This window comes from Helianthus annuus, chromosome 2 (assembly GCF_002127325.2).
Source record: "Helianthus annuus cultivar XRQ/B chromosome 2, HanXRQr2.0-SUNRISE, whole genome shotgun sequence".
NCBI classification, from domain to species: domain Eukaryota; kingdom Viridiplantae; phylum Streptophyta; class Magnoliopsida; order Asterales; family Asteraceae; genus Helianthus; species Helianthus annuus.
In genome coordinates, this window is record NC_035434.2 from 10,499,408 (window position 1) to 10,526,843 (window position 27,436).

Sequence of the window (27,436 nt, forward strand, 5' to 3'; positions counted from 1 at the left end):
ACAGTCACAATCATTTATTTGAAAAATCCATTACACCTTACGTCCTTCATCACTAGCTAGGTTAAATTTTTTGGTTAAGTATGGCATGTGACTTGGACATAAGGATACATTGGTAAATTTTTACTAAGTATAGCAATAACAACAGTAACAATAGCAGCAACAACAATAAAATGATACAAAGAAAAAAAAACAAAGTGAAGCATATCAATTAAAGATATTAGCGATGTATTATTTTACGCTAAAAACAATCCTATAAGAACCATTAATACCATCCAAATAGTCGCGATGTATTTTTTACACTAAAACAAACAAACAAACGTACTCAACAAAATTTGTCTTGTATTTACTTACCCGTTATTGATTGTTACTTTATGTTAACTTTATAATTAGTTATTTCATGTTAACTTTTTTTATCCTTATTTCTGTTTACCATGGACTAGTGTTATTTTATTATCTATTTTTGTTTTTTTATCCAACATATTTTGCTTCCTCTCTTCAAAAGTTCATGTCGTTAACTCGTTATTGGGTGGGAGCAATCTAAGAATAGATAACCTCCCCCGAAAGAGTAAAGAGTTGTTGGCTTCAACCCAAATAAAAGCACAAAAATAAAGATGAAGTGAACGAATGCTATAATCTTAGAACAAATAGAATGGACCCAAACAAATTAAATTTATTAAACCTTGACTTGCATGCATAAAACCTACGACCTCCTGATGACCTTTTATATAGAATAAACAAAAACATCCTATCCTACCCATACTAGAATTAATTTACTTGTATGACACTTAAACTACATTAATCCTAGACCTACCATAATTCAAAGCCTACAAACTAGGAATGCAAAAACTAAAAGATAAACATACTAACTGACTCGATAAGCATTCAAACAACTAATTAAAACTAAATCCATCTTGCCACTTTTAACCCTCCATCTTTCTTCACTTTTTATTTTAGGATTATAACCTTCAAGAGTTCTTTACTTGAACAACCAAAAATCGATTTGTAGGTTCCTTGTAAACAAAAGGGATACTATTAGTTGGTGCGAGAGACAAGGCGTAAGATCAACATGTTTGATGTGAGTTTAAATTAAATTAAAACAAATGTTAAACCACTATAAAACACAATTTTAAAAATTAAATCGATAAAGCAATGAAAAAATAATTTTTAATTTAAGATCAAGTTATTAGCCAAAAAATGTTTAGAAGAAAAGCTACAACTTAGTAGCATTTTATATTTTAATCAACAAATACTTCAAACCATTAATTTGTTTTATTATTATATTTAGCGTCTTGAACTGAAAATAAGCACCGTCTTACGAATGGGTCCATAGTCAGCATCCAACGGCCCCATCCCACGGTCCATCAAGTAAATCATGGACTCATGGTCTTCCACACAACCAAAACCGTCCTAGTATCTGAAAGAAGTTAAAAGAACGTATATAAAACAAGTTGATGGACTCAAAAAGGTCAAGACCGACTATATTAGTATTATTATTTAATTTTTTAATGATGAATATGATCCTAAATTCATATATCGTCACTAAAATTGCTAAGTTGTACTCTTATCTACCGTGATACTTTGTTAATTGTTAGTGTAATACACCTACATGATAGTTTGTTCTTCAATTAATGCATCTAGAGTTGTTATTGCTACCATTTGAAGTGGACAACTATATTGTTATATCTTAATATCCATCTATTTTTAAAGACAATGTGTGTGTTTGTATCAATGTTTTAAAAACCGGTTTATACCGGCCAGTTATACCGGTTCAACCGTCTGGTAGAACCGGTTAAACCGTCCGGTACACCTGGTTGAACCATCCGATTCACCCGATTGAACAGTTTCTGAGCCAAATCCAATTCGGTATAAAAACCAGATTTTAAAACATTGGTTTGTATCATATAGATCCAATTAATTATTCAATCCCTAACTATAAAGATGGTCAACAACGTTGGTACATGAGGAGTACAATTGCAAGAGATCAATCCAGAGAAGAGCTAGATTTTCCTATCAGCCCGATACATGTTTCACGTAGTAAACGATTCTTATTAATAAACATTACTCGATCTGACCACAATCTAGAGGTATTATAGGCGTATATAAGTTGCTTTTGGTAAAAATCTAATAAAAAAGGGTGTAAATTTTTAAGTACAAAAAAATAGTGTTAGTTTCATTGTTTCCAAAAAACTATATGCACCAGCCGGGAATCGAACCCGGGTCTGTACCGTGGCAGGGTACTATTCTACCACTAGACCACTGGTGCTTGCTGTTAACAGGCTTACGGACAATGTATAAATTTATATACTCTTAAAGATAAATGTCGGTGCCACCGACAAATTACCATTTTACCCTTTTGTCTCTTACCACCTACCCCTTTCTTATATCTTTTGCTTCTATTCGACTTTTTTCCTTCGAGATGTCTGCATCTTTCTACTTCTCCTCTCATTTCTACGACCATTGCCCCTCTCATTAGGTTAGTCTCAATTTCTTCTCTTTTGTCTTCATATGTCGTCATCAAAAACCATCGTGTTAAGAAGCTCCGACGGTGAAACATTCGTGGTTGACGAGGTTGTTGCGGTGGAGTCTCAGACGATCAAGCACATGATCGAAGACGGTTGTGCTGACACCAGCATCCCTCTGCCCAACGTCACCAGTAAGATCCTCTCAAAGGTTATCGAATACTGTAAGAAACATGTGGAGACACCGAATAGCGACGAGAGGTCGCTGAAGAGGATCTTAAATCCTTTGATTCTGACTTTGTGAAAGTCGATCAGGGTACTTTGTTTGATCTTATTCTGGTACGCATGCTATTCGATTTGTTGGTATTCTGAAGCTGATTATTGTTTATTCATGTTTTGTTGTACAACTATTTGTGAATTATGCCCTAATTTTGGTTTTAATTATTTGGGGATTATTTTAGGGTTTCGTTCTGTTATTTTTTATTTTAATTTGTTAACAAAATATGTTACATTACGGTCATTTAAAAGGGAAATTGCCGTAATGGAATTCCCCCAATTTTCTTGCTTAAATTATACATTTTATATTACTTTCTAATTCTTAACAAAAGTTGTTATATTACGTTGACCTAAAAGGGTAATACAGTAATGGAATTCCCACAATATACATGATTGGTCGGTCCTGGTTTGAGTGACTTTTGAATCTAATTTAGATTGCACCATGAGATTTGCAGATGATTAAAGAATGGGGTGTTTCAGTTTTGGGTTTTGAATTTGTTTAAGAATTTTAAAAAGGGAAAAGAAGACTATGAAGGTGGGGGCAGTTAAGAAAAATGAGGACATCCTTTGCGGTGATTTGAATCAAATTTTGAAAGTTGGGACTAACTGGGACTTGGGGTAAACTTTTTTTTTGTTATTTAAATTACCAAATAAAAGTCGAAAAAAAATTTCTATTATCATAAGGAACCACTCAATATGAAGGGTTGACAGGTGCGTTATTAATTTTATAGCACTCAAAAATTTGATAATAATTTGTATATCTACAATATATCAACTATACACTTTTTTTTATCTTTGCAATTTTGGATAAGGGCCATATCGGTGTAATGAATGTGGGTTGTCAATTGTAATGTATGTCTATTTATGGGCTAAATGTAATTATGTTTCTTTTGGGACTGGTTAGGCTGCATATAGGTTACAATGTATAAATAGTTTTTTGAAATTTTAACTTCTAGGGTTAGTTAAAGATTTAAGTTTTTGGTTGAATCGCTACATTAGAAGATTGTTTAGTGTTTTAAGTTATGTACAGTGTTCATGAAGGCTTAATTTGTGTGAATTCGTCAAATACAATTTAGCTTTTAACAACTGAACTTACAAGACATCTATTCACATTACTAATATGTTATTTCCTCTATATCTAGGTATTTCTGATTCTGACTTCATCCAGATTAAGTACTTCAACAATGGATTTTGTACGTTATATATCCTATTCTTTTAAATAAGTAAAATTTAGAATGCCATGTTCGTATATGTATAACTGCATGCTATTGAAATTGTCAATGTGTAGACCTTGGCATTCTATGGACAACTTTTTAACCTTTTCCTTTTTTTAGGTGGCTGGGATTGTTTGAAGATTCTCTAAAGTTCGCTACTGTACTTTTAAGGTAGGTGTTAAGCCCGAAAATGCATTAAGACCGTAAACAACCATAATTCCGCCGACTATAAAAAACCTAGATATCGCCGCCGCAACGCGCGGCATCTGGCACCATCCTAGTAATATATGGTAATGCTAGCTTTCTATGTTATAGTTTTTATAGAAAAAACCATAAATTTGTGCGACTATATTAATGAAATGACGAATAATTTCATGTGTTTGCTTTTTTTTTTTTTTTTTTTTTTTTTTTTTTTTTGCAGATTTGACTAGATCCAACTTTTCGCCTTTAATATTTTTTCTGTAAGTTCACGAAAAGGTTATGGATTTCTTTTCACGTATCTACATTATTGTTGTCGAGTTTTTTTCATTTTGTGAAGAATCATAATTATTTTAGAAAGCACAAAACTTCTAGAATACAATATTGACACAGAACAGATAAATGTGTATAATACATTGGTATACTTACATAACCAGTACCTATTATCGCTTAATTCCTAGGTTAGTAAATAAGATACCTAATCAGATTGAGTTTTAACACAAGAACAACACTTGAAAAATTCATTAAGATAAACAGATCAACCCATAAAACTATCAGGTTAACCTCACTGTGTGGTGTTCCTGGTTCACTCCGCAACGGATTCAAACATGTTTAAGCTAGACCCGAGTTAAACGCCATTTTAGTCCTTGTAGTTTGGGTCATTTTGCCAGTTTAGTCCAAAGGTTTCATTTTTCATCTGTGGGTCCAAAAAGGTTTCAGCGTTGCCATTTTAGTCCACTGGGTTAACTTCATCCATTTTTTCTGTTCACGAGAAGGGCAATTCGGTCATTTTATATGGCCGAATCGCCCTTATAGTTAACAAATTTACATATAAAATGACCGAATTGCCCTTCTTGTGAACAGAAAAAATGGATGAAGTTAACACAGTGGACTAAAATGGCAATGTTAAAACCTTTTTGGATCCATAGACAAAAAATAAAACCTTTGAACTAAACTGACAAAATGGCCGAAACCACAGGGACTAATATGACGTTTAACTCGCTAGACCCAAAGCCGTAACTATTTAGAGTTCATACTTCTAAAAACACATCTCCAGTCAACAAAAAGATGAAAGTAAAATAGATAAGATCATGAAAGTTTGTAAAAACAGGTGATAAAAGAATATAAGCCTAAATTCTAAAAGGGTTAAAAAGATATTTCTATACTAATATCCTCTAATATCTTTACTCAATACCAAATGAACCATACCAACAACAAATGTGTTTTGTTTTCTCTACTTACACTTTGACCTACCCATCAACTTTAGAATTTATATTCTAATGTTGATGATCATATGCTCTCTGAGGTTATTCTATGCCTACTTCTAGTAATCTTCGCCTGCCGGAATATTAAGATCGGGGAGGACAAATCCGTCGTTTTTCTTTCCTTCCACACAATCGTTTTCCCTGGAACTCGCTAACACTTGTGACTTCATATCATCCTGGAACCAAAATAAAAGTTCTAATTGTTAAAAGAGCATTATTCATAGTGGCAGATTGTAGTTTTATGATCTTCTAAAAAAAAAAAAAACGCTAATAAATGGGTCGAATTGGGGTGTATTTTATGAAAGTTTAATTAAAAGACACTTTTTAAAACATACTTATAAGAAAAGAATTTACAAAATGAACAAACAAAGTGTTTGTGAGTTCACCAAACCTAACCTGACCCGGTGAGTTTTGACCCATACTAAAAATGACCTGTTTAACCTGTGTAGGGCCGGCCCAAAGGGTATGTGGGCTGGGCGATGGCTATGGGCCCAAACCCATCGGGGGGCCAATTTTTGTTTTTTTTTTTTGTATTAGTTTTACACTGTAAAGTTAAAATATATATGTAATGAATCAGAAAAATACCATGTTGAAGCACACTTGGTTTGGTGGTTTGAAAGTCATTTTAATAATAAGAAGACACGGGTTCTAATCCTGGCGTCCTCAGTTTTGTTTTTCTTTTTGTTTCTTATCTATTTATTAAATGCAAATGACATTAATTGCTTAATGCTTAATTTTATCAAGTTGCATTAAATGATTGGCGTTGATTCAAATGACATTAATTCATTTTCATATATTAAAATTTTATATATATATATATATATATATATATATATATATATATATATATTCTTTTTAAAAATTTATATTTAAGGGGCCCGTATTTTCTGTTCGCACAAGGCCTAAAGATTTTCGAACATTTTCAGAGACGGCCCTGCTGTGTGCACCCCGTTTCACCTATCGTTAACCTCGCCCAAAACGTTAAGGAGCTAACTTTGGTTAAAAACAACGCTTTTCTAGTCTTATTCCTCAAACAAACACTATCCTACAATGTAGTCGCATTGTTTGAAAAACATAAAGACTTACGTAAAATCTTTATGCAATTCAAAGGGTGTCGTTTTACCTTCATTTTCTTCAAGCTTTCATTGTCCTTTCTATGTTTCTGGCATGTAGCTTGAAGGCTTGCTAGTTGCTGCACCAAATCAAGAAACCAATATCAGCATACAAGCCCACAAACAAGTCAAAGTCAATATGCTTATAACACAAATTTACGTACGCGTTTCAGTTGCTTTCTTTCCTTTAATAATCTCGTCTCGTCCTCCCTAAGTTCAGCCAACGTCTACCAAAAAAAAAAAAAAAGACACACACACATTACATAAGATTTCAAAAATGTACAAACCACACATGTGAATTTGGAAAGAGTTAATTACTGTTTTCGTCCCTGTGGTTTGTCAAAAATCACTATTTTAGTCCATTAGTTTAAAAATTGCGATTTTAGTCCCTGTGGTTTCACTTTTGTAACCATTTCAGTCCACCTCGTAACCATTTCAGTCCCTGTACTAACAGAATAAATGGATTGAAATGGTTACGAAAGTGAAACCACAGGGACTGAAATCGCAATTTTTAAACTAATGGACTAAAATAGTGATTTTTGACAAACCACATGGACGAAAACAATAATTAACTCATTTGAAAAAGTTGGCTACCTTCTTCTTTCTTGGCCTCTTTGTTGGTGTTGTTTCATTTGACCCAATAACCTGAAAACATAAACAAGAAAATGGTAATTAATGTATTAATAATATTTAAACAAGATTTCTAAGCTAGAATGTGTAAATAAAATGTTTTTAAAACCGGACAGGACTAGTTGGACTAGGAATGGGACCCGTAGCCAGTCCGTTTCCCATGGGTTGAACTAGCACTGGTTGGACCGACCAGTGTAAATAGGACCCACAATCTCCCATGGGTTGAACCAGCACTGGTTGGACCGACCAGGGTAAATAGGACCCACAATCTCCCATGGGTTGAACCAGCACTGGTTGGGCTGACTGGTGTAAATAGGACCCACAATATATATGTGTATCATTGCTTACAATATAAATGTATCTTTGATTTTCCCGACACAAAGATGATAGGGATGCCCTACAATATGCTTATGTTTGTCTGGTTTGAAATGTACTAATGTATTTGTCTTGTACACGTGGAAAACAATGGCTAGCTTTACATCGAGTCAAAAGACCCAAACTCGTTGGTCATGAGCCATAATAAAGTTTTTTCGTTACCGACTACAATTAGAGCTCAAACTTACGTTTTTCTTAAAACATAAAACTCTGTGACCGGGGTCAGCAAACCCACTTGACACGTCATAAAATGTTTTTATGGGTAACTTTGTATAGCAAAAAACTGGTGATGTGACACGTCACCATGGTATGAAGAATTCAAAAATATAATTCAATATATGTTAATAATAATTAACAAACACACATATAATAAACAATAATATAAATCATTCTTTGATCCAGTCATGAAACACCAAAGAATAAAGAACCTTAATTTGTCTTACTCTTAGATCTAGAAACAATAATCTTGTAGAATACAAAACCAAGAATAAATAAATAAATAATTGTCACTTATATTTTGTTTTAATTGTAATTGTAATGTAATACATAAAAAGTTAAATCATCATAACACTTTCATACAAATATGTTACTACAATATAATTATATAAATTAATACAAATCCTCATTTGTAAAACAAAAAGAGTTAAATGCCATTTTAGTCCCTGTGGTTTGAGCCATTTTGCCAGTTTAGTCAAGATGTTTCATTTTTCGTATGTGAGTCCAAAAAGATTTCACCGTTGCCATTTTAGTCCATTGAGTTAACTTCATCAACTATTTCTGTTAACGAGAAGGGCAATTTGGTAATTTTATAAGACCGAATTACCCTTCTAGTTAACAAAATTATATATAAAATGACCGAATTGTCATTCTCGTTAACAGAAAAAATGTATTAAATTAACCCAGTAGACTAAAATGGCAACGATAAACCTTTTTGAACCCACAGACGAAAAACAAAACCTTTAGAATAAACTTACAAAATAACCCAAATCACACATACTAAAATTACATTTAACTCAAAACAAAAATATAAAAAAGAAACCTTGTGATTCACGAACCATATATTTGACCAATATACTAACTCTAAAACAAAAATGACTAGAGTAACATGCCTGTCACATAACAGACACAAATACAAACCCTAGAAACTTTTGACTTTGTCAACTATGACTTTTTTAGAATAAAATAATAACTCCAATCACATGGAATATTTTTAACGGAGCCATATGCCTAAAAAGAAAATAAAAATAGACAACAAGATACTGTTGCACATGAGCCCCAAGATCCCGCGACACACAGGATTAAAACCCACCTTATTATTCACACACACCCCATAAAGTTCACAACAACTCGCCCCCTATAACTTGCCACGAAAACACGCCACTATATCCACTTACGAAATGACATAAATACCCATAATTGTATCCTACATTCACATTTTTGGACCTTTTTGTGTGAGTGGCATACTGGTATGGCATTCGTCTTTTTCAACCAAATCTAGATTGGTATTGACTTTGACAGATGGTGTCCACGAGTCATGTGTTTATGAACTATGTGAATTGACCAAAATACCCTTTAACACGAAAGGGTGTTTTCGTAAATTCGTACAAAAAGAAACGTGAAAAGTCGTTTGGTTTCTGAATCTGCGCGTCCAAGCCAAGATAATTCGAATACTATTTAATAATATTAATAATAATAATAATAATTAATTACTCATGGCTATATAAAAACACAAAAAAGAGCAACCCACAAAAAAACAATATATATTTTAGCTCTATCTCACAGGGGTAATTCCGTCAACGTTGAAAAATGTTGGAATTGGTGGTATCGGAATTACACACAAACCGACGAGATCTGTTTCTTAATTGGTAAAAACAAGTTATTAGAGATATTATTATTCTTCATAATAATAATAATAATAATAATAATAATAATAATAATATTATTGCCACTTGTTTTGAAAACTTTTGATAGGTGGTGACTTTGCATGGGATGAGGGTAGAATCGTAAATACGGAAACCGAAAAACCGGTAAAGTGGGGTGGTGTGTGACATCTGACAAAAATCCTGAACCACAACCCGTAAATTAAGCGACATGTGAGGGGTAATACGGTCAAAAAAAAGTTCCAAAAAGAAAAGAAAAAAAACAGACACGAGAACCAAATGAGATGAAAGTGTGAAAAAACCCCAACCCACGCGCCACCGTACAAACAACAAATTACAAAACCAGCTGAAACGACGCAAAAACACAACAAAACGACAATATAACAATATACAACAACAAACCTTAGATCTTGAACCATCGGAGTGAAGTAACCGGCTGGACTCTTCAAGACCAGCGCCGCCGCTGACGGAGGTGGCGCCGCTGTAGGAGAGTGGAGTAGTGGGGCTGGCTCTGGTGGGTTGAGATTTGGTAGGTGGTGGTGGTGGTTTGGAGCGGCGTTGACGGATGGTCCAGGTTTTAGGTGGCGATGGTGGAGAGGAGCGGAGGTTGACCAGGAGGTGGACGACGAGGTCGGTGTCGGTCAAAGCTGAGTTGACCCAGTTGTCGTCTTCGGGGGGAGTAGTCATGGTTGGTGAAGGAGGGAATATAGCAAAAAAGAATGAAAAATGGGAATGAAGATGGTGGTCGTAGTGGAAAGTAGGGGAAATAATAATAGTAATAATAATAGTGATAATGGGTGAAGGAAGGAAGGAAGGAAAGGGTGGGTTATATATGAATTTATTATTATTATGTGGGTTTGTGAGGGATGAATGGGTGGAGATTGGTGTGAGGAGGGTGGGGCCGGGTTGGAGTTGAGACGTGGAACTGACCGCCTGCTCGTTGCTTGCTTGCTGCTGCTGCCTTTTTTTCGTTTTTCTCTTTTTCTGTTCAATTTCCAAGTTAGGGGTGTAACTTTGTCATTTTTTTTTTCAGTATAACTTTATTTTATATTGTAAATTGTAATTTTAAGTAAACTGTCAAAATCGTCGATGAGTTTTGGTTACTTTATTTCAAAACTCAAATTCTTTGAATTTGGGTTCAATTTTGTTGCTATTTTCATTCAAAATTAAAATCTGATCAGATTTTTCAGTTAATATTTAGTTTTTTTTTGTCTTTTTTCTCCCTTTTAACGAAGGACAAAATGGTCTTTTAACGTTTTATTATAACAAATTAAAAAAAATTGACCATTTCGCCCTTCATTAAAAAAGAGAAAAAGACAAAAAAAACTGGATGTTAACTGAAAAATCTAACTAGATTTCGCTTTTGGATGAAAATGGCAACAAAATTGAAACCACAGGGACCTAGATTCAAAAGATCTGAGTTTTGGACTAAAGTGACAAAAGTGATCAAACCTCAGGGACCATTTTGGCAGTTTACTCTTGTAATGTCACTTTTTTCTCAAAATATTAACATTGTTTTTTAGAACAACAGCAAGATATTATTAACATATAAACAAGTTGAATATGCATATATGTGTTCTAACATGTGCGTGCTTAGGGAGTTTTTAAAAAAAAATCTAGAATTTTCCTTTTTAACCCTAAAGTTTTTATCTTTAAAAATTTAAGTTTAAAGTTTAATCTTTGTTTCCTTTTTAATCCTAAAGTTTTAATCTTTGACAATTTAAGTTTAAAGTTTTAATCTTTGGTAATTTAACTCTTTTGATTAATTTGATTTTTCACTTCTAATTCAAAAGTTTCTATCTTATGCGATTTAACCACTTTTAATTCAAAAGTTTCTATCTTATACGATTTAACCACTTTGATTAATTTGATTTTTCACTTCTAATTCAAAAGTTTCCATCTTTTGCAATTTAACCACTTTGATTTTTTTTACTTATGTGTGGTAATCTTGGCTTTGGGGTTTTTCAAACAAAAAATGGTTATGCATATGGTTGTTAAAACCTTGGCTTTTGGGGGTTTTTAGAAAAAAAAGATTTTTTTTACTTTTCACCCAAAACTATTTAATAAATTACTTTTAACCCAAAACCATTTGTTCTTTTACTTTTAACACAAAACTTTTTATCTTTTGCAATCTATCCTCACAATTTTTTTTTTATTTTCAGCTTTGATCCTTTATAGTTTTTGTTTTCCCCAAATTTTTCGCTTTATACTTCGTTCTAAATTTTGTGACTTAACACATCGGAACGTGCGTCTTTGGTTTAACGTTTTTACGTTTCGTTCTAAATTTTACAAGTTAACACGACGCAACGTGCGTGTGTGGGTGAACGTTTTTACATCGTCTATTTTTTCCTGTTTGACAGGTTCAACGTAACGTGCGCGTCTTAAATCGACTTAGTTATAACTAAAGAATCTCCGCCGTATTGCGGCGGGTCGTAATTCTAGTTATAGAAAAAAGGCAAGCGAACTACTGGATACAAGGAAATAAAAGAACAGGAAAAAGAAAACAAAAACAATATTACAAAGAAGAAAGAGGTCTCGACACCCAAGTGATCCAATCAATATCCATGTTGCCCGATCTATTCTTAATCCAGTTGTAAAGCGTCGAAATAGTTACTTCACAAACTTTAGAAACAGATTTCTTCGCTCCCCTAAAGATTAGGTTATTTCTTTCCAGCCACAACATCCAAACTGTAGCATACATGATACATAAAACTCTCTGACCCAAACCACCAGAAGAGCCCAAAACAATCTAGTTGTACATCTGATCCAACTTGTCTCATCCCGTAAAATCCCATTTGGACCAAGTAGAGATTCGTCTCCAAATATCTTTAGCGAAAGGGCGTGTTCCACAGACTCAACGACCCCCGGACAATCACACCCTGCAGCAACAACGTTTATACCTCGAGTGCTCAAGTTTTCGCCAACCGCAATTCATTGTTTGATTTATAGGTCACACATCATACTATTCTTCACGCCTAGTTATGGGGTTCTTTTTTCATACAGTAATATTAAGCTAATTTGCGTTGATGATTTATCAGACTGGATGCTTATTATGAACAAAAAAACTTTCATGATCCTAGCCGATATGGAGTTTACTTAGGTGTTACATGTATAGTTTATTAGAATATTAAATGTATCATAAACTTTTATCATAATGAAATTTTGAGATATGATGTGGGTTTTGAATTGTGTACTTAACTATTGTAAGTTATACGTTCAGTCTTACCGATTTAATGTTTTATAGAGAATTAGTATTGATGATTTATATTAGAAATAGTAAAACGGGTGTTAAATCAAGATTACTATACAATCTTCTTTCATTAGAAAGCTTGGAAAAAACCAAGCAATTTTCTTCACTAGTGAATACGTTGTATTCAACTCGGACCCTCTTTCTCCACCTTGTGATTACAAACCTAGTTTAATCCATCACCTCAAAGTAGTTGTCAAAAAATTGTAACACATGGACACAACCCTAGCCGAATCCCCCGCCCCCCCCCCCCCCCACACCCGGTTGCTTCCAGTGCCACTGCCACAACCCCATTCCAAATGTCACTCAGCCATCCTTTGACAATGTCGTCACCCTCACCTCCACCTAGAGGTGTACAAATCGGTTAATCGGTTATTAAAAAACCGGTTTTTTCACCCAAAATAAAAACCGGTTTTTTTAATAACCGGTTCCGGTTACTAACCGGTTTTTGAGGTCCAAAACAATAACCGGTATAACCGGTTGGGACCGGTTTTTAACCGGTTTTTCTAAAAAAAAACGGTTTTTTACCGGTTTTAACCGGTTTTTTGATAACCGGTTCGGTTAATAACCGGTTTTTGAAGTCAAGAATAGTAACCGGTATAAAAACCGGCGGTTAAAAAAAACCGGTTAAAAAAAAAACCAGTTTTGGTTTTTTTTCCGGTTTCGGTTCTAAAACCAGTTTTTTTGTACACCTCTACCTCCACCATTGCCAACACAAACATTGGCCATGGTGGTAGTTACTGCGTTTTGCATTCTTTTTATAAAATGTGTAGGCAACGAAATCATAAAAATACATATATTAAATCTTCTATACAACACATCAAGGATCCATATGAAGTAAAAATAATTAAAAAAAAAGCATTCATAGGGTGTTTAGAACTAAACATGTTAAAATAAGTTACTAAGCTTTGATGTTTTTGATGTGGAGGATGAAAAAACAAAGTTTTCCTTCAAAAGTATCTACACCGAACAATAATCTTACTCCAAGTCCAAGAAGATACTAATATTAAACCCACTTTGAAAGTAAAAAAAACTAGCAGAATGAATGACAAAAAGCTTATTAACAATCACCACTAAAATGCAAGATTCAAAGTGGTTAATATCAAACTCGTTGAACATGACCACAAATTGGTATCAATCTCATATTTTGTTCAACTGCTAAGCTTATTAAGACTGAAGGGAGTGGGGCGTTCTCCCCCTCCAAGCCGCCTAATGCCGCCCTGCACACCATTCTCCTTAGGCGTTCCATGGGGGCGTCCCCCTTTGGGCATCCTCTGCAAGACGTTTGGCTTTCCCCCTTTAACCAATTATTTTTTTTTTATTTTTTTTAACCAAATCAAAATTAAATGGGTGCCACGTGTCGCAAGACGCCCTACCCAGCAAAGTTGCCCCACTCCCCCTTTTTTGCTCAAAATCCTCTAATCTGACGTGGCGCCACGTGTCGCAAGACGTCCTCTCAAAAGGATGCCCCACTCCCTTCAGTCTAACAATCACCATATTCTATATAGCTACAAATAGATGTTGGATGACCAATGCCATGCTGCTGCATCGCAACTAGCCATTGGTCCACTTTTTTTCAATTTTTTTTTAATCTTTTACTAAGTTATTGTTTATTTTAGTCTTTACGTTTCAACATATAGTATTGATACTTACAACTTTAACTTTCTAAAAACTTTATAATCTTTTTTTACGTGCTTATATAGTGTTGGTATAAATTCAAGTTGATTACGTTTCTTTGAAAATGGGTAGGCTCAGATATAATATGTTTTTTTGTACGTTTTCAGTTGATCTACGTTTTGCCATAAATTTTATTTTACAACAAGTCGGGTCAAATATAATTTGTTTTCATTAATTATAAATTCGACTTACTTTACGTTTCGGCGCCACCACAACGAACGGTACCATTTTTAACCTTAAAAACATATTTTTAACTTATTTTTATGTACGTATCGGTATAAGTTCAGGTTGGTGTTCAACGTAACTTTCTTTTGCAAATAAGCCTGACCATATATAATACTTTTCCATGCTTATTTTTATGTACCTCTTCAGTTTATCTACGTTTTGACATAACTATTGTTGAGAAACAATTCAGATCTTTACTGTACAAATCCGAGTTAATTTACATTTGGACCCGCCGCGTCGCGCCGAGACATGTGCCTCTTGTTACATTTCACATTATATCCAACAACCGCCCTTATAATTGTATTGTAAAGAAACAACCTCTTATAATTGTATTGTAAAGAAACAACCTTATATGTAATCAAGACCCAATATGTATATAAGGTATGACGCTACAAGATACTACCTTTTTCAAAATAACTATGATGTCGATCCGTGAAGTGATTTTGAAAACGGGTAAAGTCTAATATTTTAATTTTAATTCCTATAAATACCAATGAATATTGGTTGCACCAACTTGTTAACCAGTTAGTTCATATTAGTCTTATTGTTCCCATAGTTTTGATCCACTAGAGACGATTTATAATAACATTGTTATTCATAAATTTTAACATACCAACGTATAACACATTATGATTCTTCATCTAGTAACATAACTTCCGTTTTTTATAATTTGTATCATAAAAGTTAAATAACTTTGTTTTTTTTTACCTTTTGTTTTACGTTTTTTTTTTTCCAGATTTTATTCGTCGCTCGGTTGCTACTAAGCATGGTGTTTGATAGTAGGGATGAGATTGGTACAATACCCGTACCAGTACAGAAAATACCAGTACCGAATTTGAACAAAACTGAGTACAAAATACCATACCGAATATATGGTACGGGTATTTCGGTACGGTATCCGTTTCGGTACCACTTTGTTTTATTTTAGTTTTTGAGCACTCGTACGATACTAAACAGGTAAAATCAATACGGGTATCATAAATGCCATAATACGAAATAAAACATAAACCCAAGCCCATAAGCCCAAAACCCCCCTATAAGTACCTTCGTCCCCCTCATTTTCTCTTCATTTCTTACTTCGCTTTCTCTCTCTCCACACACCCATTCTCTCTAAGCTCTCTATCAACTCTTTCCCTCTCAAGGAGATTCGGCCACCCTTCGACGGTGGTCTGGAGGCCATCCACGGCTGGCGGCCAGCGACTTTCTGGCGACCGTTTTCCGGCTAAGAGTACACTTTTTTTTTACTAATTTCGACATTCCGAACACCATGGTGAGGTCTATTTTAGCTAATTCAAAGCGGTTGAAGAGATGTAAAACTCAGACGACTTTCCGACCAAAATTCGTGCGAACTCATTTTTAAATTTTCTCTTCATACATGTCAAGATCGGGCTTTTAGGAGCCTCCACAAAAGTTTTCGGGTCAAACTATTTTCCGGTAAGATCCGCCTTGTTTTTGCTTTTAAATCTTGTTTTAAGCAAAGTTGTTCACCAAAACAATGTATTTTCTAAAGAATCAATCAATATGAAGAAACACATGGTTTAAATGAATAATTTTGGTACACATTGTTTAAATGAATAATTTTGGTGGTTTGGATGTGTGTGAATGGGCCGTGAGTTTGGGTGTGTAAGTATATGTGTTTGTTGTTTGGTACATATGCTTAAAAGATGTTAGATTGAACATGCAAGTATGGTTTTGTTATGTAATGAACCAAATCTGATTTTGAGTATGCTTTTATGTTTAAAAATGTTTTATAATGTGTATGGATGAAAACTACATTGCTTGGATGTGTTGGGTTAAAGATTAGTACACTAGATGTTAATAAATGAGTGGATTTATGCATGCATGTAAAGATGGTTTTAGGGCAGGTTATAAACTGAAATTTTATTATGTTTTTTCCCTAACATAGTTCATGAAAATGTATGGATGCTTGTCTAGATGTTTGATGTATGATTCGGTGCCCTAGAAAGCGGGGTAAATGTGGAGATTTATTTATGCATACGAGAACTAAGTTACAATATGATTTTTATGAAGTAATGAAGTTTTATTTGTTATATAATATCTGGTCATAAAGTTATGATAGGAGATTTGGTGATTTCAGTGGTTTATGAAGCTTATTTGGTGTTAAAAGTGTGCTAAATGTGTAGATTTTAACATGCTATTGATGGATATTTTTAGATCTGAAAATAATGATGTATAAATAGTATGTGGAGTCTAGAACTCAGGTTAATAAGTAGGAACATGAAAATGATGGTTAAACACAAAACTATGTTGTGTAGCATGCTTGAAAAGCCGAATAAATGACAATTTTGTACATAAAATGGGTTTGTAAATGAGATCTGGCCTAGAACAGAAATTCTGATGTATTTCTAGTGGAAATAACTTATTATGAGGTATATTATAGTTTGAAAAAGTGTTTGGGTGTTATTGGTAACTTTTGAGGTTAAAACGGGGATATTTCGGTAAGTTTTTAGGGATGTAAAGGTCATGTATGATGAATCTGATTAGAACAGAATATTTGGACATGTTTTAAGAGGAAAATATGTGATATAGGTTGTATGTTAGGATGATGAAGTGTATGGGTGAATATAGCTGTGTATATGCATGTTTTGACGTTATTTCAAGATGAGAAGTGTAGCATGTTTTAGTAGATTTCGCATAGGAAACATTTTGTGTGAATGGCATGTGTGATACTTGTTATTATGGTGACTTAGTTGCTAAATGATTATTAACATGATAACATGATGAGATTATGTGGATAAGATACTAAAGTTAGTCTGGATGCATGCAAATTGCCTTAGTGACATGTTGGGTTTCTTTAACCAAAGGTGCTAGATAATAGCAATGATTTTAACAAGATGTGATTAATTACTTATAATATAATAACACACCGGTCTTTGAGTCACCAATGGGTCATTTGTGTAATGGGTTTTATTTTAAAAGGAAATGTTTTATCGAGATAAGTGAGTTGGGTGAACAACTTGCATGATAAACTAGTAGTGTGATTATTAAAGTGTCCCTCGTATATAGGGTGTTGATAGGTCGAGTATTATTTGGACGATTGTTGCTTAAAGCTATGGTTGTCGGTGAGTTTTCATGGCCCCTATTTAAATTATGTTTTAAAAAATATGGGAGAAACATGTTTTATATTGTTTTATTTGAGTTGAGATGGTTAATAGACAACGTTATAGTGTAAGCTTGTTGGCCTTGAGTTAGGGCCTTTCCTTACCTAATTGAGGGCTTATCCATGAAACTTTTCCGTGTCACCATAATCATTAGCCTCTTGGAGGGGGGGACACAACATATATTGATAGATCTATCGAGTTTTGACGAACCTAAGCTCGTAATTGGTCGCTCCGATTTTGGACAAGGAATATATGTTGAAAGAATTTTATAAGGGAAACAAAGAAAGCTCGTATTGATTATGGGCTCATGGTTGCGAAATTTCGTATTCCTTGCTAGTTTACGATGTTACACGTTGGTCTAGAGTTGTCAAGTCTTTTAAAACTAGAAAATATTTTGGTTATTTAATTCGAAATTAAACCTAATGAACTCACTAACCTTTGTGTTGACACGTTTTAACATGTTTTCTCAGGTATTTTGGCAATGACACAGATGGAATAGGTGGAACCTTTGTTTGAAAGGCGTTCAAATTTAGTAGAATTCTTAGACAAAGTTTTTTCGCTGCTTTGAAATGGTACCAAAAGCTCAGGACCGGCCCGTGTTGTCGGGGTGTGACACAAGAGACTATGTTTTTCATATACAAGAAACTCTTTGTAAAACATGGAACGGATATCCTCGAACCTAAAGTCGATGCCCCTTGCAACTGTCTGCGCGGTATCACCCGCACATGTAAAACCCCCACTGACATTTTTACAGATGTATTTAAAGAGCAAAATCTACCTCGTAGTGAAGTCTTGAACCTCATCGATGTAGCTCAAATCCATCATGTCACCTTTATATTCTACTTTTTTAAAAGCGACGGTGGATGTCGATTACTACATTAGACGAATCAAATTCCCCGCGTTCACTCTTCCTATTATCATAGGCTTGATAAAGGGTGTAAATGTTCTCTTTTCTCTCATTTATCAATGTGGAGGTGCGATTTTCTACTAGTGATCTATAACCTTCAAGACTCATTTTACCATCAATGGTTTCCCGAATTTGCTGACCCCTTTTATGTGTGAAACAGTTTCATGTATACCCAAGAGGGATCGAGTTTCTTTTTGAGCTTTGAATCGAACCGAGGCTTGTAATCTGAATGAAACATCTCAAAGTGACTTCCTTTGATCTAATTGAACTTTGCAATGCAACTGATCCAACGTGAGAACTTCTTCTTACCTCATGAAATCTCTCAAAAAACGAACTTTCCAACAGGCCATCTTGCAACAACAGAAACTCTTGGTAAGTTAATACAAGAGGATATCTTTCTATAGGAATTCCAACCAACAAATTTGGGATATCCCTGTCCTCAAAATTGAACTCTGCTTGAGGACATGAAACAATGTCAAAAAAATCAAATCTTGATGTCAGAATACATAATCATTGTATGGAAAGATTAACAACAATAATAAAAGATATCAGAATTTGGTATATGTGGACCTTGCAAATTGGGACAAATGATTCTTCACATAAGAGCACAACCAAGGGTTTAGTTTCAAAAGAGTTGTCTTAGAAGAGTTGGCTTGGTACTTTCAGAATCATCAACATCCTTAATTCGGCTGCATTCTGCTTCGTTATGCTCTTCGGAAAGAACACGTAAAATACATTCGTTTTCGAGCAGTTTCATGGTCAAAACTATCCTTTTGCCAGTTCCCAATCGGCCGATTATAAAGAGCATTTACTAATGAGAATTATACACATCTACTCATGGGTGAGTTGGAATGGAAGGTGATGACCATTGTTGGAAAGCAAACTTTTCACCACCTTACTTGACAAGGTGTAGAAATTCATAAGTAATAAGCTCTCACTTACTTTTAAATTTTCAAGATAGTTTATGCCAGGAGTCACTTCGCTCTTAGTCACTTCGCTCTGGTATATATTGAAGTCTTCAGAGGCGGGCCAACTTAATGGAAGTTCACGATTCCTACAGAAATAAGAAGGAAATAGAAGTGATGCGTGTGTAGTGTAATATATTTTTAGATGTTTATTTAAGCCCTTTTTACACTTTTAGCCAAGTTTTAAATTTATAAAACACGATCTTCACTAACACTAAACACACATATGGGCAAGTGCACCCATCGTGGACGTAGTATAGTGTTGGTAAGATACCGAGGTCGTCCAAGGACACAAGAGCTTTTAATACCGGTTTATCCTCAACGTCTAATCAAATCAAAAAGTTAGAAAAATGTTTTAAACTAAGAAAGATAAAAACTAACTAAATGCTGAAAAAGAAAATAAAATAAAAACAGATAGACAAGATGAATCACTTGGATCCGACTCGTGTATTAGTATAACCTTTGATTATTTTCGCACTTTTGCACTTGTTTAAGAGATTATCTTAGTTATTGTAGTAGGCCCCTCTTTTGAAGGCGACGTTACCCTCAACCCAGTAGTTTGAGTCAGCAAGGATACAATCCTAAAGGGTCGGATTATTGAAAGATAATGAATTAAGTTATTAATGCAAATTATGGTAGGCCCCGCTTTTGGCGGTGACGTTACCCTCGGCTAAGTAGTCTGAGTCAGCAGGGATACAGTCCTAAATAGCCGGGTTATAGTATTAATAGTAGTTAGCTTATGAGGGGGTCAAAGAGTTTGGATCCCCGCCATCCAATACCTATGGGCATTGAAGGAGATCCTACTAAATTTGACCCAGGTCCCAAGCAGGACCTCTAAACGCTGAACAAGGGCAAGACCCTTACCAAACCGTTCCCTTAACCCCCGACCAGGTAGCCAACATACCTCCATATAGACCGTGGAGATATGAATGGTGAAAATCTTTTATTTTATATAGACAGTAAAATAACGCCAAGACACCACGGACAAACGATAAGGAAAGATCACCTTCAACATAAGTAACTAGTTATTAAAGTCATTAATACAAAACCAAATAAAAAGTGCAAAAGATTAAAAATAAAAAGTATTATACTAAACACTTGTCTTCACCAAGTGATGTAAGAGACTTAGGCAAACATGGCCTTGATTGTCAAGAACTCTTACGATCAATCTTGGATCCCGAGACGACTCACACACTCTACGATGGACAATGGATGATGGTGGTGGATGATGGTGTTATGGTGGTGGTGGGTGGTGGATGAAGTGTGAGAGAGGTGGTGTGCCAAGGGATGAGAGAGAATGAAACCAAGCTCCTCTATTTATAGGCTGAACAGAACGCTGGACACGGCCCCGTGTCCGCTGGACACGGCCCCGTGCCCGTCTGACATTCTCTCTCTTCATTAATTGTAATTGCGAATTACAATTAATGCGCCTGCTGTACTTTCAACACGCCCCCGTGCCCGCTGGGCACGGCCCCGTGGTGAGCAATGGAAGCTTCTACTGGTTTGTCTTTTCTGCTGCTTCCTGGGCACGCCCCCGTGTTCACTGGACACGGGGCGTGTTCAGACTCTGTTCTCTTCTCTTTGTCTTGGGAGGTGCTGTTGAGGGTCCGGGCAGTTTACTTTTGTTCCTTTTCTTGTATTTATGGTAGAATTAGTGGTCTTTTTGCTTCTTTTGTGATTTTGAGCTCATTTCATCCTGAAAATACAAAAGGAAGACAAAAACACTCTTTTTCCAACATTAGTACTTAAAAAGGGTTAGTTTTATGCCTTAATTGATGTGTTTTATATGTTGCATTTTACACACATCAAGAAGTAATCATCACCTCTTAAGATTAAAAAGATCGAGTCAACAAAGTATCATACCCCTAATGATGTTTCTTCGTGCAACGTCTAATATATTCATCACTGTATGTCATCGACAATATGGACTCGAGTCGTTCAATGAGTTGGGGAATATGCTCCCACTGCAATACATCCCAAACCTTAATGTCCTGTAGGTACCTACACTCCTTGATTATGTCCACTGATTAAACAACATGAATACCTTCAACCTGTTGAGAGGCGGCTTTATTTTTTAGATGCCAACCGATAGAAACTTTATTTTTTAGATGCCAACTAAGGATTATGAAATGGACATCAGCAAGCAAACCGGTTAAGAGAAAGTAAATGTTGACTTAAGAAAGGAAAAAATATCATCTGTATTGATATGAAAGTGTCAAACTAGATTCTGACCTAAAAGACAATATGCAAGATGCCGGATGCTAAAAAACCTCTTAATAATAATGCTCGGAAGACAACAAAAAAGGAAAAAAACAATAATTCCATGCAAAAGGTTTGGTTAGAAGAAGAAACATTTGAAGCCCATATATAGCCCGACAACAATCCATATACAACGACCCATGAATAATTTGTTGGAATCAAGCATCACATGAATATCTTTTTGGTGAAACAATTGGGTCATCCCCTTTTAGTTGTTTCGAGGCTCAATCTTATGTAATACTTTTTTTTTGCGTTTGGTGATTTTTTCTATTTTTTAAAACAAGTGCCTTAATAAGGAATATGTAGTCATGCATAACCGAATTAATTAATGCAAATGCCTCATTAAATTTATTTATATTTATTGACAACATGTATAGCTTGTGTTAAACTAACCAAAGTAAAACACATTAAATGATTGTCCACCAATCACAATCTGCTTTTGAGTCAAATTTGACAGTCTAGAGGTGCACAAACAGGTTTAAAACTCCCAACCGTGTTCGGGTTGAAAACGGTTCAGTTTGGTCAACAAAAGTCAAAACCAGACTAGTTTTAACCGACTTTTGGCCTATTTTTTACTAGTTTCGGTTTCGTTTACCGGTTTTGGTGGTAAGAATTACAAACCTACGGTACCAATTTGGTTTCTACATAATCGGTTTCAAACTGGTTTGGTTTTAGTTCGATTTTCGGGACGGTTTGGTTAACTGGCCCACATATACGATCCAGAAAAACAAACATATGGATGGGTTTAGAAGCCATGCATGGGTAAATAAACATTAATAAATTATCATGATATTAAATGTTGTATTCAATGAATCTAAAACAAGTAAGACCTGGTATTCATAGAGGCTAGGTTCTGATCTTGAATCTCACTAAGAGAACATGAAAACACTATCTGCTTTAGCTGGGTTTTCCCTCTTTCCATACGATCAATTTCTGAAACATCAAGTGAAAATAAGAAATACAAAACCAAGGGATTTCTTAAAGCACCGTTGACACAAGGTTTTCTAGTTCACAATAGAGTGTAGATAAGATGAAGACAATGATGATTAGAACTATTTTGATAGACGGACCGGACCAGCCGATTTAACCGACCGGACAAGGATTCGCTTACACAGGCGGTCCGGTTGGCATACCTTAAAGCGTTATGCTAAGAACCAACCGGTTTAAGAGTAAACCCGGTTCAACCGCCATTTTTTGTGTTGCTTTGATTTTTATAGAGAGTAGAGGAGACCTACATTTCTTTATCTAACCGATGTGGGACTTCTCAATATGCTTAAAGTGAAAGAGCCTTTGGGTTTTATGGTGTAGACGAGGTGGGATACAACATACAATCGTAGTTTGGTTAAAGTTCTTGCCTCGTTAAGTGTATAGATCCTGCGAGGACTTGATTCAAGTTTACTAGGACTTCCTTTGAGGAAGATAGCATCAAATCGGGGGAAGTAAGAACCACTTGAATCCCTTATAAATAAACTACTATTAAAACTTTAAACCGGCCTTGAGGGACTGTATCCCTGCTGACTCAAACCAATATGTCCGAGGGTAGCATTGCCTCCAAAAGAGGGACATGCCACATTTTGCATTAATAACTTACTTAATTATCTTTCAATATTCTGGTCTTGGGGGACTGTATCCCCGCTGACTCAGACCAATATGGCTGAGGGTTGCGTTGCCTCCAAAAGAAGGACATGCTACTATAACTAAGATAATCTCTTAAAAACCCAAAATGCGGAAATCATCAAATGATACATAAAAGATGAGTCGGAACCAACTAATTCTTTTTTGTTTGTTTATTTTAGTTTCTTTCTTTATCTTTACTTGTTTAAAAACTTTTTCTCAAAATTTGGGTCGATTAGACGTTGACGTTAAACCGTATTAAAAGCTTTTGTGTCCTTGGAAACATTTTGTGTGAATGGCATGTGTGACGTTATTTTAAGATGAGAAGTGTTGCATGTTTTAGTAGATTTCGCATAGGAAACATTTTGTGTGAATGGCAAGTGTGATACTTGTTATTATGGTGACTTAGTTGCTAAATGATGATTAACATGATGAGATTATGTGGATAAGACACCAAAGTTAGTCTGGATGCACGTAAATTGCCTTAGTGACATGTTGGTTTCTTTAACCAAAGGTGCTAGATAATAACAATGATTTTAACAAGATGTGATTAATTACTTATAATATATTAACACACCGGTCTTTGAGTCACCAATGGGTCATTTGAGTAATGGGTTTTATTTTAAAAGGAAATGTTTTATCGAGTCTAGTGAGTTTGGTGAACAACTTACATGATAAACTAGTAGTGTGATTATCAAAGTGTCCCTCGTATATAGGGTGTTGATAGGTCGGGCATTATTTGGACGATTGCTGCTTAAAGCTATGATTGCTGGTGAGTTTTCACGGCCCCTATTTAAATTATGTTTTAAAAAATATGGGAGAAACATGCTTTATATTGTTTTATTTGAGTTGACATGGTTAATAGACAACGTTATAGTGTAAGCTTGTTGGCCTTGAATAAGGGCCTTTACTTACCAAATTGAGGGCTTATCCATGGAACTTTTCCGTGTCGCCATAATCATTAGCCTCTTGCAGGGGGGACACAACATATATTGATAGATCTATCGAGTTTTGACGAACCCAAGCTGGTATTTGGCCGCTCTGATTTTGGACAAGGGATATATGTTGAAAGAATTTTATAAGGGAAACAAAGAAAGTCTCGTTTTGATTATGGGCTCATGGTTGCGAAATTTCGTATTCCTTGCTAGTTTACGATGTTACACGTTGGTCTAGAGTTGTCATGTCTTTTAGAACTGGAAAATATTTTGGTTATTTAATTCGAAATTAAACCTGCGTGAACTCACTAACCTTTGTGTTGACACATTTTAACATGTTTTCTCAGGTATTTTGGCAATGACACGGATGGAATAAGTGGAACCTTTGTTTGAAAGGCGTTCAAATTCAATAGAATTCTTAGACAAAGTTTTTCCGCTGCTTTAAAATGGTACCAATAGCTCAGGACCGGCCCGTGTTGTCGGGGTGTGACACAAGAGACTATGTTTTCACTCGTTGAAGGTGGGAATGACTCAAAATGTTCCTTATCAAGCATATATTCTTTCTCTATTAACTCATATATTACTTTCCACTGGTGCTTAAAAGGGGAAGCCCCCACAAAAATATATAGTATCACATCGTGAAAACCATGCAAGTGAAACATTAAAATCACAAAAAGGAAAAAATATATTATTTTTTTAATCTCTTCATGACACAAAAAGAATAGGGCTGACCTCAAATTAAGATTCTTGGACTCTGCTATAGTAAAAACAAGATCCCCCCTTCCGGTATATTTTTTAATCACTATTTTTTCTACCTCTTCACAGACAAGAACCACCTTATCAACTCCCAAACCAACTTCTGCATCAGTCCCATTCCTACTAAAGAGTCTCACAATAGCCTTTTCACTGTTATCGGACTCCAACAACACAAGATCTTCCCTGTACACCAAACTTCTTTCGGGCTCCAATATATCAATCCTTTGAGGAAAATAATGGTAAATAAGGTTTATATTACTCTGAGCTAAGCTCAAAATACCTACCTGAGTGACTCCTAAAGTTTTGTTTCAACTGCAAAATCTCAGATACACGCCCTCTGTCTTCTTTTTCATATACAAGAAACTCTTTGTAAAACATGGAACGGATATCCTCGAACCTAAAGTCGATTCCCCTTGCAACCGTCTGCGCGGTATGACCCGCAAATGTAAAATCCCCACTGACATTTTTACAGATGTATTTAAAGAGCAGAATCTACCTCGTAGTGAATTCTTGAACCTCATCGATGTAGATGAAATCCATCATGTCACCTTTATATTCTACTTTTTTTAAAGCGATGGTGGATGTCGATTACTACATCAGACCAATCAAATTCCCCACATTCACTCTTCCTATTATCATAGACTTGATAGAGGGTGTAAATGTTCTCTTTTCTCTCATTTATCAATGTGGAGGTGTGATTTTCTACTAGTGATCTATAACCTTCAAGACTCATTTTACCATCAATGGTTTCCCCAGTTTTTGCTGACCCCCTTTTATGTGTGAAACAATTTCCATGTATAATCAAGAGGGATCGAGTTTCTTTTTGAGCTTTGAATCGAACCGAGGCTTGTAATCTGAATGAAACATCTCAAAGTGACTTCCTTTGATTTAACTGAACTTTGCAATGCAACTGATCCAACATGAGAACTTCTTCTTACCTCATGAAATCTCTCAAAAAACGAACTTTCCAACGTGCCATCTTGCAACAACAGAAACTCTTGGTAAGTTAATACAAGAGGATATCTTTCTATAGGAATTCCAACCAACAAATTTGGGATATCCCTGTCCTCAAAATTGAACTCTGCTTGAGGACATGAAACACTGTCAAAAAAATCAAATCTTGATATCAGAATACATAATCATTGTATGGAGAGATTAACAATAATAAAAGTTATAGGAATTTGGTATATGTGGACCTTGCAAATTGGGACAAATGATTCTTCACATAAGAGCACAACCTAGGGTTTAGTTTCAAAAAGAGTTGGCTTGGTACTTTCAGAATCATCAACATCCTTAATTCGGCTGCATTCTGCTTCGTTATGCTCTTCGGAAAGAACACGTAAAATACATTCGTTTTCGAGCAGTTTCATGGTCAAAACTATCCTTTTGCCAGTTCCCAATCGGCCGATTATGAAGGAGCATTTACTAATGAGAATTATACACATCTACTCATGGGTGAGTTGGAATGGGAGGTGATGACCATTGTTGGAAAGCAAACTTTTCACCACCTTACTTGACAAGGTGTAGAAATTCATAAGTAATAAGCTTTCACTTCTTTTTAAATTTTCAAGATAATTTATGCCAGGAGTCACTTCGCTCTGGTATATATTGAATTCTTCAGAGGCGGGCCAACTTAATGGAAGTTCACGATTCCTGCAGAAATAAGAAGGAAATAGAAGTAATCATCACCTCTTAAGATTAAAAAGATTGAGTCAGCAAAGTATCATACCCCTCACGATGTTTAGTTGTGCAACGTTAAATATATTCATCACAATATGCCGTCGACAATATGGACTCGAGTCGTTCAATGAGTTGGGGAATATGCTCCCACTGCAATACATCCCAAACCTTAATGGCCTGTAGGTACCTACACTGCTTGATTATGTCCACTGACTAAACAACATGAATACCTTCAACCTGTTGAGAGGCGACTTTATTTTTTAGACGCCAACCGATAGAAACTTTATTTTTTAGATGCCAACTAAGGATTATGAAATGGACATCAGCAAACCGATTAAGAGAAAGTAAATGTTGACTTAAGAAAGAAAATAATATCATTTGTATTGATATGAAAGTGTCAAACTAGATTCTGACCTAAAAGACAATATGCAAGATGCCGGATGCCAAAAAACCTCTTAACAATCGGTGCTTGAAAGACAACAAAGAAGGAACATTTGAAGCCCATATATGGCCCGACAACAATCCATGTACAACGGCCCATAAATAATTTGTTGGAATCAAGCATCACATGAATAATTTTTTGGTGAAACAATTGGGCCATCCCCTTTTAGTTGTTTCGAGGCTCAATCTTATGTAATAT

General features: G+C 35.2%; 1 protein-coding gene, 1 long non-coding RNA gene, 1 other non-coding gene and 1 pseudogene across 4 annotated transcripts; 2 read left to right on the top strand and 2 right to left on the bottom strand.

The window, feature by feature from the left end:
* Positions 1-2,192: 2,192 nt before the first annotated feature.
* Positions 2,193-2,263, bottom strand: TRNAG-GCC. Its single transcript has one exon. It is a non-coding gene; the product is annotated as a tRNA-Gly (tRNA).
* Positions 2,264-2,412: 149 nt separating this feature from the next.
* LOC110911431 lies at positions 2,413-4,336 on the top strand (annotated as a pseudogene).
* An 868-nt stretch (positions 4,337-5,204) lies between these two features.
* Positions 5,205-10,231, bottom strand: LOC110911435. The gene is made up of 5 exons (XM_022156057.2): positions 9,812-10,231; positions 7,119-7,169; positions 6,689-6,751; positions 6,536-6,604; positions 5,205-5,588 (listed from the first exon to the last, which is right to left on the bottom strand). Exons 1-5 carry the CDS (start codon positions 10,094-10,096, stop codon positions 5,472-5,474), a joined length of 585 nt encoding a protein of 194 aa, XP_022011749.1. The 5' UTR covers positions 10,097-10,231; the 3' UTR covers positions 5,205-5,471.
* A 5,415-nt stretch (positions 10,232-15,646) lies between these two features.
* Positions 15,647-19,148, top strand: LOC110902300. Of its 2 annotated transcripts, none has more exons than XR_002571056.1 (2): positions 15,647-15,992; positions 18,151-19,148. It is a non-coding gene; the product is annotated as an uncharacterized LOC110902300 (long non-coding RNA). The 2 variants fall into 2 exon arrangements; XR_002571057.2 differs by lacking the exon at positions 15,647-15,992 and adding an exon at positions 16,000-17,641.
* Positions 19,149-27,436: the final 8,288 nt, after the last annotated feature.

Bases quoted from the DNA above. Each gene is read 5' to 3' on its own strand.
- LOC110911435 (XM_022156057.2), bottom strand. From the start codon at position 10,096: ATGACTACTCCCCCCGAAGACGACAACTGGGTCAACTCAGCTTTGACC. The intron at 6,752-7,118 runs GTAGCCAACTTT...TTTTTTTGGTAG, and splicing joins AGAGGCCAAGAAAGAAGAAG to ACGTTGGCTGAACTTAGGGA. The intron at 6,605-6,688 runs GTACGTAAATTT...GATTTGGTGCAG, and splicing joins AAAGAAAGCAACTGAAACGC to CAACTAGCAAGCCTTCAAGC.